This window comes from Camponotus floridanus, unplaced genomic scaffold (assembly GCF_003227725.1).
Source record: "Camponotus floridanus strain SB8 unplaced genomic scaffold, Cflo_v7.5 scaffold13, whole genome shotgun sequence".
In the NCBI taxonomy this organism is placed as follows: Eukaryota; Metazoa; Arthropoda; class Insecta; order Hymenoptera; family Formicidae; genus Camponotus; species Camponotus floridanus.
The window spans coordinates 2,269,729-2,282,579 of NW_020229248.1; the positions used below are offsets into that span (position 1 = coordinate 2,269,729).

Here is a 12,851-nt window from a genome sequence, read left to right on the forward strand (position 1 = left end):
TATATTTAATATATTTATATTTTGCTTATATTGAACACAAAAATATTTCATCTTTTTTGACTGTGGAAGAAAATTAATGTGAATGAGATAAAACAGTTTCAAGTTTATGTAATAAATGCGTTTGACATTTACAATTTTTTCTCTTCTCTAAATGTAGATTTTTTCAAATCAAAAAAAATTTTCCCATTTCGCGAAATATCCGTTACTCTTTCGAGTTTGACTTTTTCGTCTCATCGGTATTATCGGTGACTCGTGTATCTTGCGTGTCATCCGACGAATGGAAATAACAGTGAAACGAGAAGCGGAAAAGACTTTTCCGATAATGGAGGGCCGGAATCGTGCCATCGCACGTTCACTGCGTCGTCACGTGGCACGGTGGCGGCAGGAGCAGGTGCATTGGAAATTAATTTCGGCTTAATACCGCAGCGCATTACGCCGGCACCGCGAATCCTTCGACGTGACGACGAATTCCCGATGCCCTCCCGAGACGTGATATTCCGAATCTCGATCGTTGGATTCCTCGAGCAAGATCATTAGTACGAGTTTAACCGCATCCTATACTTTCCGCATTATTGATTCTGTTTGTAAAGTACAATCCGATCGATATATTAAATCGCTCGATATTTTCTTCCTTTAAATGAGAACTATAAGAATTTAATCAAGCTATCAATTTTGCGATAGCATAAAAGAAAAAAATGTTATCCATGTCAAATTATTCAGTACTGGAATAAACAATCGTACATTATTTAATGAAATTAAAAAATTACGAATTTTTTATCAATTATTTAATTGATTTTAAAATTTATAAATACGCATTACAAGTAAATACTTGAATTTTATTATTTTCTACTCAAAGAGAGAGAGAGAGAGATAATTTTTCGGAATAATGTTGATGAAGTCGCAGTTTATTATAATTTTTTTTTTAACTTTCCGTGCTATACTTTTACAATGATATTGCTTCATTTCATTATGCATTTGGGAAGAATATAAATTAACTCGCAATGAAAGAAACAGAATAAATTTATTAGAAATACTAATTACTTCTACTCCGGTTCGCGAAATATGTACGATTTTGCACGACGACACTCTATTCGTAACGAGATGTTGGATTTTCAGTTGGAACATTGGCCGCACTCAATTCTTCAGTCTTTGGCTTCCTGAAATAGTTCTTGAAATAGTGTGCGACCCCGGCAGGCGCGTATAATAAACCTAATTCCACATACTTAACGGGCATACCATCTTCGGAACCGGTGGTGCACGCTGCGGTCCCGTGATGTTAAATCTACGAGTAATTTCTCTACGTACGTAGAAGTAACTGCAGTGATACGATCTCTTATTCTTTAATAGGACAGATGATAATGGCCTCATTTATCAGAGGAACATTAATGGCCACGAAATCTTTACCATCGTCGCTCCATTTCGATACTTTGAGAGTAGCCAATTTAATTCTGTGACATAAAATCTGGGAAATAAAATGATCTCTAACATCTCTTCACGGAGTGATATTGGCTGTTTGAAATGATAAATTGGATTTAATTTTGTCAATCTTAAATAGAACATTAAACAAATTTTCTTCTAATACAATTAATTAAACGAAATCAATGAATGCATGCAAATGAATGCAATAATGCATGTAAAACGAATAAGAAATGTTTTCGCAGAGGGAAATATAATCGAATTAATGTGAACTTATACTAATATCAAACCGAGAGAGAAATATCAAATAATTCGAGAAAGAAAAGTCGTTTAATAATTTTATTTTAATAATAATAAAAATAATTGTATTTTTAATAAACATTATTATTATATAAATATTGAAGGAAATCCATAAATTTTGTGAAAGAAAAATAATTTTTATTTTAAATTATTACACATGTAAAAAAATTTAATATGTATTACAAAATATGTCTGTAATATATATTAATTTAATATATATTACAGATATATTTTCGAAAATTGTTATATTTGAATCTGATATAACAAATTTATTATCTCATTTCTTGTCAAAAATACTTGGCAATAATTTTTACAAATTCAGTTATACGTTTTTTTCTTGAAATATATATTATGTGAATATGCCTATGGATGTTTATTTTAGATATATTTAATAATTTAATTATTTAAACGTTTGACTTGGAGAGAGACTCAGTCATACATGAATGAAGAATTATACTAGTGTCGTCGATTACGGAAATTGCGAAATTATTCTTGCTGACGTTGCCGGACGTAATAACTGTGGGATTGTAAACTTGCAAATACGAAGAAGATTCGCCACGCGATATTCATTCGGTATTGTCATCCTAATGTCCATCATAAAGCAACTCGTCCTCGTTTTACGAGAGTCATGCATGCTAATTGAAAATCATGCTACGCTCCAATTTGTCCCGCGGCTTTAAAACGAAGCTCGCGCAACTCTCTTCCTCATGTTTAGTGTCGCTAATAAACTCGGCGAGAAAGAAATGACGCGGCAAAGTAGATAGATATCTAAAATAGCTAAGATTTTTGCGATATCGTAATAATCGGAGAAAAAAGACAGCTTATTCAATGGCAAATATAATCGCGCAATATTGCGTATAATTTTTATTGGCGTTGCTGTTAAAACGAGGACTATTTTTTTTTGTCGCAGGTCTGCGGAAAGGTGTTCAACAACGCATCGGCGCTCACGAAGCACAAACTGACGCACAGCGACGAGAGGAAGTACGTGTGCACGATGTGCGGCAAAGCGTTCAAGCGGCAGGACCACTTGTGAGTACAAATTAAATTATATATATATGTATATTTCTCGTTAAAATATTACCGAAATATTTACGAATATTTGGCCGAATTTTTGAAATAAGTGCTGATTGATAAAATAAATGTCTTGCTAGCGAATATCTTAATCTTGATATCGAATATCTTTTCTCATGTGAAACTTGCTATTATATGAGAATCGCAAATGAATATTCGATTAAATACTATTGATATTTTTTGTATATAATAGAAAGAACCGTATTTATTTTCGTCAAGTTTATCATCGCAATAATATTATAATTTTGTTCCGTATTACCGTTCACCGTTGATCTATTCTCGCTTCTTTCTGACATTTGTCCTTTCTCTATTTCTCGAACTAATCGTGATGAAGCGTATTACGAATCCCCTGTACTATATAAAACAGAAACGAGAACAACACTCGAGTCGAAGCTTGGAGGAAAATGCTGATACTCGCAGAACTGAGCCGTTCATTATGTTCATCAAAGTCTCTCGACGTTCCACTTCGGCAATACCAAGTATACCAAGGAGGTATATGTACATGCGTGTATATGTACATGTACTTATACGTGCATCTCTCTACCTCCTCTTCTTTGCTAGTACGCTCGTAAGAAGCCTTCTAAGCTGTCTCGGAGTGCCTTCTTAAGATCAGTAGTTGGAGAAATTTCTACGCGTAGGTAGGTATGCCGAAGTAATCCTTTAGATATTTCCCTGACGTAATGCCTGGTTGTCCGGATATTCGATGGAAGAGAGCGGAGCTCTTCGTATCGGCACGTAGCGGTATTAGAACTTCGTTGAATTTGCGGCGGTAATAGTTGCTGCTAGAAAAAGTTCTCGTTCGGAGATGTGTTTCTCTCTGTATATTACATATCTTTATTTTTAATATGAAAATTTATATTTCAAAAAAAAACTTAAAACGAAAAAAGTATAATGTACAAGATTAGTAAAAAATTTTGAGTGTTTGGGTATATTTTATGTATTATCGGATGTGTGGGTGAGATATTTAAAGACGTATTACACTTATATTTATATGCACACGAATACAAAATCGAGTAATTTAATATTTGTATGTGTGCTACCTTTAAATCAATTATCTAAAATTAGCTAAATTATTTAATAAAAATTTCGCAGCAATAAAACCCGAAAGAAGTATAATACATTTAAATGAAAAACGTCATTTCGCGCGCGAGGTAGGATTTTTACCTTCGGAGCTTCGTGAGTTCGTTTCACGAATGTGGAAAATGGACAGGCGCAATATAGGGAATCAGGAACAAGAGGCGAGAAAGAACGGAGCACAAAGGCGAGCGATGGAGGCGGACTATATAGCGACTAAGGATTCAATTCTTGCCGAGAACGGACGAAGGAATAACGCGGAATCAATAGAGGTCGGTCTCGCGACTCCGCTCGCTTCTCGTCGCTCCAGCGTTGTCCGCGCGACGCAGTCGAATGCCAAGTTGAACTCGTTGTATTTTCCCGAAAGACGGATTTCGAAATCCTCCCTTGTATCCCGTTGCCCTCCCCCGCCATGCTCGGGATTCGCCGCGTCTTCCGGTCCATTCTGCGCGCGCGGACAGTATTTTTCTTTTCTCTACCGCTTCCCCGTGCCTCCTCTCGTTCTATTCCCTCGAGCTTGAACGACCTCGTCGCATTGAATACGAGCCGTCGGAAGGGTGCGAGGAATTACTTACGTTTCATCGCGAACATTGCGGTTTCTCCGAACGAGCTTTGCCTGCGGCAGCTTTCGCTTCTCTTTACCTATCGCATCCCTTTCTCCCCTTCGATAAATGATAATAGCAATCAATCAACCTAGAGGATATCCGTGAAAGATATCCACAGACTTCAGTTCTAAGCTTATTGCCATTTTGAGCTTGACGTTAATTTACTTTCGACATTCGACATGTCAACAAATAGATTGCAATAAATCCTAGATTGAAAATATCAAACTGTTACATCGGTCTGTTTCGTCTATCGGTGTGATATCGAAGCGATGTTATTTTATTTGCCATATCCTGCTATCTCGCTATACAATTCTAGGAGGGAGCTTGTTTATTTTTTAACGTAAGTTAAATGTTTGTTTGTATACATTTCATCGAACGCCGGACGCTATTCCCTCGGTTGCTAAAATCCGTAAATTCCCATACGGAAGTAAACGAACCGTGCGATACTATCTCATGCGCGAAATCGCAAAGTCTTTGCCCCAGTTCCTGTTTTTCGCCGGAAGCTGCCGCTGTCTCCGTCCCAAATACACTGTGCGCGATCGAGAGAGAATTCCTTCTTTACTTTGGTAAACGGGCTGGCTTTTTCGTCAGATTTGCATCGCCGATATGGAAAAGAGGGAACGCCTAGAATATTACATCGTATCCGATAAAGCACGTATTGGTAATTTAACGTAACCGTAATATTGTTCGAGCGCGATATTCCGTCGAGGCTTCTCATATATATCTTATTACGAGTCCGCGAGCTAAAGAAGAAGAGGAACAATAATAATAGGCAGCCCGTGTAATAATGGCGGCGCGAGCAAAGATTTTACGGAAGAGATCTTTCGGTTGCATTCACCGTCTGAATGGACTTTCAAACTTAATTGAGAAAGAGAAAAAGTCGGTATGAAGTCTCTCTCCTCACCGTGCTTTATTCTTTAAAAATTGACAGACTGCAGTTTCCATCGCCTCTCACCTGCTTTGTCCAGGTAGATTCCCCATTGTAGAGTTCTTGAAAAAAATATATATACGTTTTGTGTGTGTGTGTGTGTGCGCGCGCGCACACACACACACACGCACACATATATGAAAAAGAATTAATAATAATAAAGATCAGCTAATAAAGATGAACAATAATAATATGAAAATATCAAAAGAAAAAAAAATTATTTTTATCGCAGTAATTTATGCGAGTCTTCCTATGTGCGTTATATTTAAAATTTAAAAATTGTAGATATGATCGCTAACATTTACTGTTATTATCTTTTTTTATTTAGATACAATTTATTAAGCGATACAATTTATTAAGCGAACAAGAAGCATAATTGTATGTGAAATACAAAGATTTGAAATTATTACATCAAGGCCACATACAATACATAATTAATCTTTGCCTTATATTCCAAAAAAATTTCATATAAAACAATAAAGAAGAATCTAAATTTGGCAGAAAACGCTTAGATAACGTATATCATTGAATGAATTTTATTTTTACGACAAAACCTGATCTTATATATGGATAATAACAAACTCAAAGAATGTAAACATTATGTCTTTATGTCTCAATGTCTCAATGTCTCAATGTCAAGTATATAGTCACCGACCATTGGAAGTGTAGTAGTGTATATAACAGATCTGAAATTCTATTTAGTTGATCGTGAACCTTTGACCGAGACGGAACCAAGTGAAAAATGGAACTCGTATACTGCGATTTTATAATATTGTAAGAGGTATTCTCTCTATATATCTTTTACATATGTGTTATCGTATATTTTATAATACGCACATACGCTTAACAATTCAAATAATAATATTGGCCTAGAAGATGGGTGTTTTTCACAGTGTAACAAAGTGAATCATCTTTGAATTTCATCCTTGTTTACATTCGAGACGAACAAGAATGAAGTGATACATTGTGTTTTCCGTTGCTTGCTGAAAAACACCCTATATGTATTTTAATAATTTTCGTAATATAACAAAGATATTGATATTATTCTTTTGATTAATTTTATTCTTTCAATTAAATTTGTAAATTTTACAGCAAAACAAATTATATAATGTACGGTTAAATTATGAAAGTAATTTATTCTATCAAGCACTTTTTGTAAGTACGAATTACTAAGGGATTGAACTTGGTTAAAATTGTACAAGTAGATTGCTGTCATGCTTAGTCGAAAAACAAAAGATACACAGACACTTTGTCACTTTTCTATTGCATCCCCGAAAAACTAACGTATTTCCAGAACGATAACTTCGTCGATTTCTTCGATATCGAACAGGGTACCATTGTACGCTTCTCGGTGTATTTCTGTTATCGAAGTAAATCCACGTAGTCCCTTTGCTGAGTTGGAGCACCGCCGCGCGAAATAAGGAACGGAAGCGCTTACACCTCGAAAGGAATTCTCTTCGAGAGCTTTTCTCCGAACGCGGAGGGAGGTATATACCGGCCATTTCTTCTTCGTCCGAAAAGGATTTGCGAGGACATCGGAACTAAAGGGAGGAGCGACAACGCGAGCAGCGGAGTAGGAAAGCTGGTCCTTCGAGAGACAAAGACTTTGCCTTCCCCTCTGCTTGTAACGCCATCGAGAGCTTTATTTTTCAGAATGCGTTCGATATTTCGATAATTGCTTCTTTGTGACCCTCGTCATATGAAGGACTTTCTGTTACTAACTTCTATAAGAAAAGAAAAAGAATAAAGTAAAGCAAATAGATTTCTTTGTCGATAATCTTCAAAGTATTTAAATCGAAAATTGCATGTTTTATATAACATTTCACATAATATAAAAAGCACACTTATAATGATATAATACATATATTTATAATTTTTATAAAATGTCAGTACTGAGATGAACTGACTTGTTAAATAATTGGGAGTTAAGGATGATTAATACTCCAATTTGGATAATAAGAGGATAAAAGAAACGAATTTGAAAATGAGGAAAAATAGGCTTCCTTGTTAATAATTTTATTAGGCTATCGAAGATTAGACAGAATTAATCGAGAGTTGAATTAAATTTAATTTTTGGTTTTTAGATAAATTTCTACTCGTTGATATGGGTCTTCACCAGATCCAATATACACACAATTAAAGTTTTTATAGAAATTCTCGTTGTTGAATGCAAGATTTATAATTAATAACAATTTTTTCACTATTACATTGCCGTGATATAAGACGATAAACGTGCGAAAAAATGTGAGTTTTGTTGCAATTTTGAAAAATAAAATCTTTGTTGTAAAATCACGGAATTTCGAATCTTGAATATTTTTAAAAGTTCACTTATTACGATGGACTATATTTTCTAGTTTCATATTGATTAAATAAAAACATGACAGAGAGAGAAAGAGATAGCGATGATAACTGGAAATGCAGTTGTGCTACGCACAAACTTCGAAACAATACATTGCTGTAACATTCTATATACATACTATTGTTTGTTATTCAAGTAACCGAGAGTCAGATACTTCTATTTTTATAAATCAAATAAAATTATTAACTTTTTTTATTTGTATGTATCATTACATATATAATATCTTCATTCTTTATAATATTGATGAAATAATTGTTCCAATCGGATTTGTTAATTAATTAACGAAAGCGATTGTCTAAAGTAATAAGATATAATAATAATTACTATCTATTCATTTATTCTTTTCTCCCTTTTTCGCGTTCTTCCAAAAAAAAAAGGAAGAATGATGCATGTACATTCAACACGTTCCAGGTGTTCCTGATTATCTCTGAAAAAGGAAACTCTGGGAACTCTCGGAACGGGTCACCTTAAAAGTTCGACAAATTAGCTTTTACAAATTAAACCCTCCCTACGGTCCCAACTTTACCGGCGGAATTTAAGGGAATCCGTTCGTATATCGATAGACTATAAAACTTCGTCGGATAGAAGTGCCCCCGTATCTCCTGGAAAATTTACTGGAAACGATATCCCTTCCATTGGACTCGCCGTACGACTTCTTCGCGCAATCCACTGCAGGAGAGGTTTCCATCGCGAGGAATGTCCACGTTCTCGGGATCTCGTTAAAGTTTCAAGGAATAAAAGAGGCGGCTCCTCTCCAGTGCAATGAAGAAATTTAACGTGTTCCAGATAATAGTTACGTGCACTAAAAATGGAGTAATTAATTTTGAGTTGCAATTAATCTTAAACTTAGATTTTAATGATTGAAAAAAATGGCAATACAAAATAATAGTTTTATTATACTAGACAAATGAAATCGTGCTTTTCACATTACATGCGCGCACTTTTGTACATAATTAAGAAAACAGAAACTCTGCACAAGCGATTACAAGCAAAGGTAATCCTGTCTTTTAATCGAAATATTGGACGTGCGCTCTTATTTTGCTCATCGAATCGATTGATAGCTCTGATTGCGATTACAGCCATTAACGAACGATTACAAAGTCGCGTCAATAGGATCATGAATCTTATCGAGAACGCGATCGCGTAATCCAGCATCGCAAAATTGCGCAACTTGTTGCATATCGTACGCATCGTCGGACGTTGCACGTTTTTTTCTAACGTTCCTTGATAACGTACGTAGAGAACAGCCGTATCCCATTTCCAGAACGTATCCCGGGCAAGGAAGAAACCTTCCGAGTGGTTCTACACGAGCGCGTTAAGCGCACGTTTTGCCTTGTCGATGTCGACCGGAATATCGGGCAAATGGAGTAGATAAGTCTTTAAGCGACGGACTGGCGGGTGTAAGGGCAGCACATTGGGGATGAGTTTAGATGTTTGTTCCAGATAAAACGCGAAGGGAATCGTGTCCTCCAACGGTATATGAGATTTCCGTCCGTTAGGATAGATCGCTGATATAGATAGGCGGCATAATCGGGTCGACATAATTTTGGTCGGGCACTAAAGAGCAGGTGTATGATCAGATCTCCGCGTCCATCGAACATCCGCGAATGTTATATAGCGTGTCGCCCGAAACGTTCTTATGATTAATGCGGAATGGGAGAGGAATTCGAATGGGAACGCGTGGTATACTAGAGGGATAATTCAACCTCGGTAATATTTCCTGTGACCGAAATGTTACAGTCGATTTATATTCTGATTTAAACGCCCGCGCACGCGAGTGATTCTCCGGCGAAATAGATGATGGATCGGAAAAGTTAAATGTGTGCGAAATAAAATTAAATATATTGCAAACGCATAAATGTATATAATATAAATTATATTGCAAAATTGTTTTTAGCATAAGCTTCTAATTTAATAAAAGAAAAAAAATTCTAAGAGATTAATTTATATTAATTAATCTCTTATATTAATTAAGATTGTTATCTTACAATATATTTTATATTTTTTTACGAAGAAATGTGTAAACAGTGTAGAATAAAGTGGATCAGTTCTTTTAGAAATTAACGAATAAATTTTGTTTTAATTGCAGGAACGGGCACATGCTGACGCATCGAAATAAGAAGCCGTACGAGTGCAAAGCCGAAGGATGCGGCAAGTCTTATTGCGACGCGAGGAGCCTGAGAAGACATACGGAGAATCATCATGCTGGCAGCAAAGTTAATGAGAGCGTCAGTCCCAGCAGTCCCACAACCGGGCCTCATACGCCTAACACTCCCGGAAGTAATCCCAGCACACCGAGCACGCCCGGTGCAACGTCCACGACGAATGGACACGGACATGCAGCTTTGAAGCAGCTACTCGCCACTGAACCCGCGCAAACGCAACAACAAAAGGTAGGTGAATTATTCTTTCAATCGTTCTCATCAGTCGTTGATTCTCTGACCAATTTTGAGTCGAAAAAATATTTATCATTTAATATTTTAAATTTATCATTAAATAATTTACGTGAAATATAAATATTATTTTTTTTTTACGTGGAATATAAAACTTTTAATTTTTCTCGAAACGCAGTTACGATCTGTTGCATTTTGTAATTATTTAATTATATCTATATTTTGCAATTACTTAATTATATCTGTTGTATCGAGCTAGTAAGCCAGTGACGGTCTAGTTTTTAATTTGTGTCGCGACACAAGACGAAGGATTTAAACCTTTCGTTCTTATTGTTTCTCTTGATTCGCTAGCTCAATGCTGGCCGCGCTGTATATTTCACGATTGAATTTTCTCGAAATTGGTCTGGAATTGCTGCGTCTGATGGGTTTAAGGGCTTACAGAGCGAACCTTTCAAAGAGTCAGTCAATGTGCGTCGGACGCGAGTCCGCAAAGACGTAAGAGGATTAGGCAGCTTTTTCGCGATTGCCAGGCATGTCGCGCGACTTCTAACTAGAACGCCATTAATTTCTGTATCGTCTTTATCATTTAATTTGTCGATCTCTTCGGTCGGATTTGCTCCGTTCGAGCTTGTTACGCGCTTGTTTCCGAAGCAGAGACCGCAAAATAAAATTTTCAGAATCAAGATGATATAGTAATTCCTCTGATGATAATTACTCACGAAGATCGTTAATTAAAATTTGAGCCACAAGTTGGCCAGGTTGTTGAGTGATATGGAGCGGAAAGTTTCGACCTCTTTTTCGAAAGCATCTCTCCTTCCTTTTATCTTTTTGCTGCGGATTTAATTTTATAGCTTACTAGCTTTCGGTAACTTTTATTACCTGCAATGTTCCCGTCTACCGAATGTAATGCACGGTGATAACGAACTTCAGATTACTATCTCGCCAATTACTACGATCATTACTCGGACCTCGCGGTAGTTTAACTTCTTTGCAACTCCGATGAGCTTAATTTTCATCGGCCGCAAAGGTTGAATGGAGTTGCTTCTTTTGACTCTTACTGGTGTATAAATTATATCTGGAGAGTCTCTTCAAAGTAGCTATCTTGCATCAGTGAACAAATTATTTTTCCTTTATATAAAAAGATACAGTTCAACGAAAAATAATATAGAAAATTCTAAATCATTACGCTCAACATTCAATATATTTTATGAGCAAACATATTTTTTATACGCGATTATTTCGCTCGATAATTGATTGTTAGTAGTCTATTCGTTTTCCGGATGGTGCTATGCTGGCATTTCTGAACGCGATAAAACGCAGACGCGATCGTTACATCACGTCTGTAAATGTCACATTCGTGCGCAGCGACGTGGCTTTTAAACGCCGTCGAAAGAAAGTCGTTAGTCCCAATTCGAGCCGTCGCAATTAAAGGACGCGAACCGGAAACCTCGCGCCCCGTCAGAAAAGCTTCTCTTACTTAGCTCGATCCTTTTTTCTCTCATTCTTGGCCGTCTTTACCATCGTTCCGCCGATTCGACCGGCACGTAGGTTAGTAGCTCGCTGGCAAAGTTTATTGGCTGCGACCCTTGACCACGTAGAGGTGGCTGCACCCTAGCGAATCATTGTCGGGCGATAAAAGGGCGCGCGAGAAAACGAACCGTCCGTGAGAAATCGGAAGGAAAGCCCCCCAAAAGTGAGGCCGCTCTTCGTCTTTTCCTGCCTTGCCCTTCACCCTTGCCTCCCTGTCAGAGCTGGTGGAAATTAGTTCTCGGCCGTAGAGTACGGAATTATTGCCGCTTTCAAAGTCGCTCGTTGCGCTTACATTTGAAGGCAAGTGAGAGATGCGAAGAGAAAAGCGCCCGCATTCAAGGTGTATAAGGAGAGGAAGAGGGGAACAAAGAGAGCAAGAAAGAGAATAGCTTTACCAATATATATGTCCGAACGATGTGCTTCCGTTGTGCGCGTTGCGCGAAGAAGGTAGGAGAGTAGTTAAAGCGAGAACTACGAATCTACGATATTGAGTTAGAAGTAAGGCGGGCCGGCATTGAAGTGGGGGCTAATAAAATTTGATGACCGGGAACTTCGTAATGAGAATGAGACGCGGAAAGGAGGTAAAATCGCGAGGGAGAGGCAGAGAGAAAGACGGAAGCGGTCGACTATGAAAACTTCTCAGACGTAGCGGCCTCGCGATTTATGATATTTCATCGGACAGCCACGGAGTCCGGAGAGTAATCTTTTGTAGTCATTAATTTTCTTTCGCTACGTCTCGTCGTAAGTTGCAGCTACCTTTGTCGGAAATGGCGCAGCTGCGGATATTTATGAATTTGCTTCCGACACGTGAAATTTAATCAACGCCGCAGATGCCGCGTTAATTACTCATCGTAGCGTTATTGCGTGTTAGATATATCTGCATGCGTATTCTCCGCGACGTCAATCCTTGAACGCGCCCGAAATGCTTGTAGCGAATGTATTTCAGAGCTTCAAATCTCGTGAAAATTTAATTATTTATTAATTAAGAGTTTTTTTTTTTAATTTAAGAATGTCTTAGATAATTCTCGGCCGTAAATTTTATGTACGATAATATTTTCGACGAGATTGAAATTGAAAAATTGCATATTATTAAATTGTATAATATATTGCGTTTTTTTATTTAATTTGCTTAGTAAATATTTGATTTCGACATTTAATATAAATGAAATCGATCT

General features: G+C 36.9%; 1 protein-coding gene across 6 annotated transcripts in view; it reads left to right on the forward strand.

The window, feature by feature from the left end:
* LOC105255092 overlaps positions 1–12,851 on the forward strand; it is a 360,332-nt gene that overhangs the window by 277,711 nt on the left and 69,770 nt on the right. For all 6 annotated transcript variants that reach the window (XM_011264178.3, XM_011264180.3, XM_011264185.3 and 3 more), the window contains 2 exons: positions 2,627–2,745; positions 9,843–10,146. In XM_011264178.3, the coding sequence (XP_011262480.1) occupies positions 2,627–2,745; positions 9,843–10,146 (423 nt within the window). The remainder of the gene's footprint in view (positions 1–2,626; positions 2,746–9,842; positions 10,147–12,851) is intronic.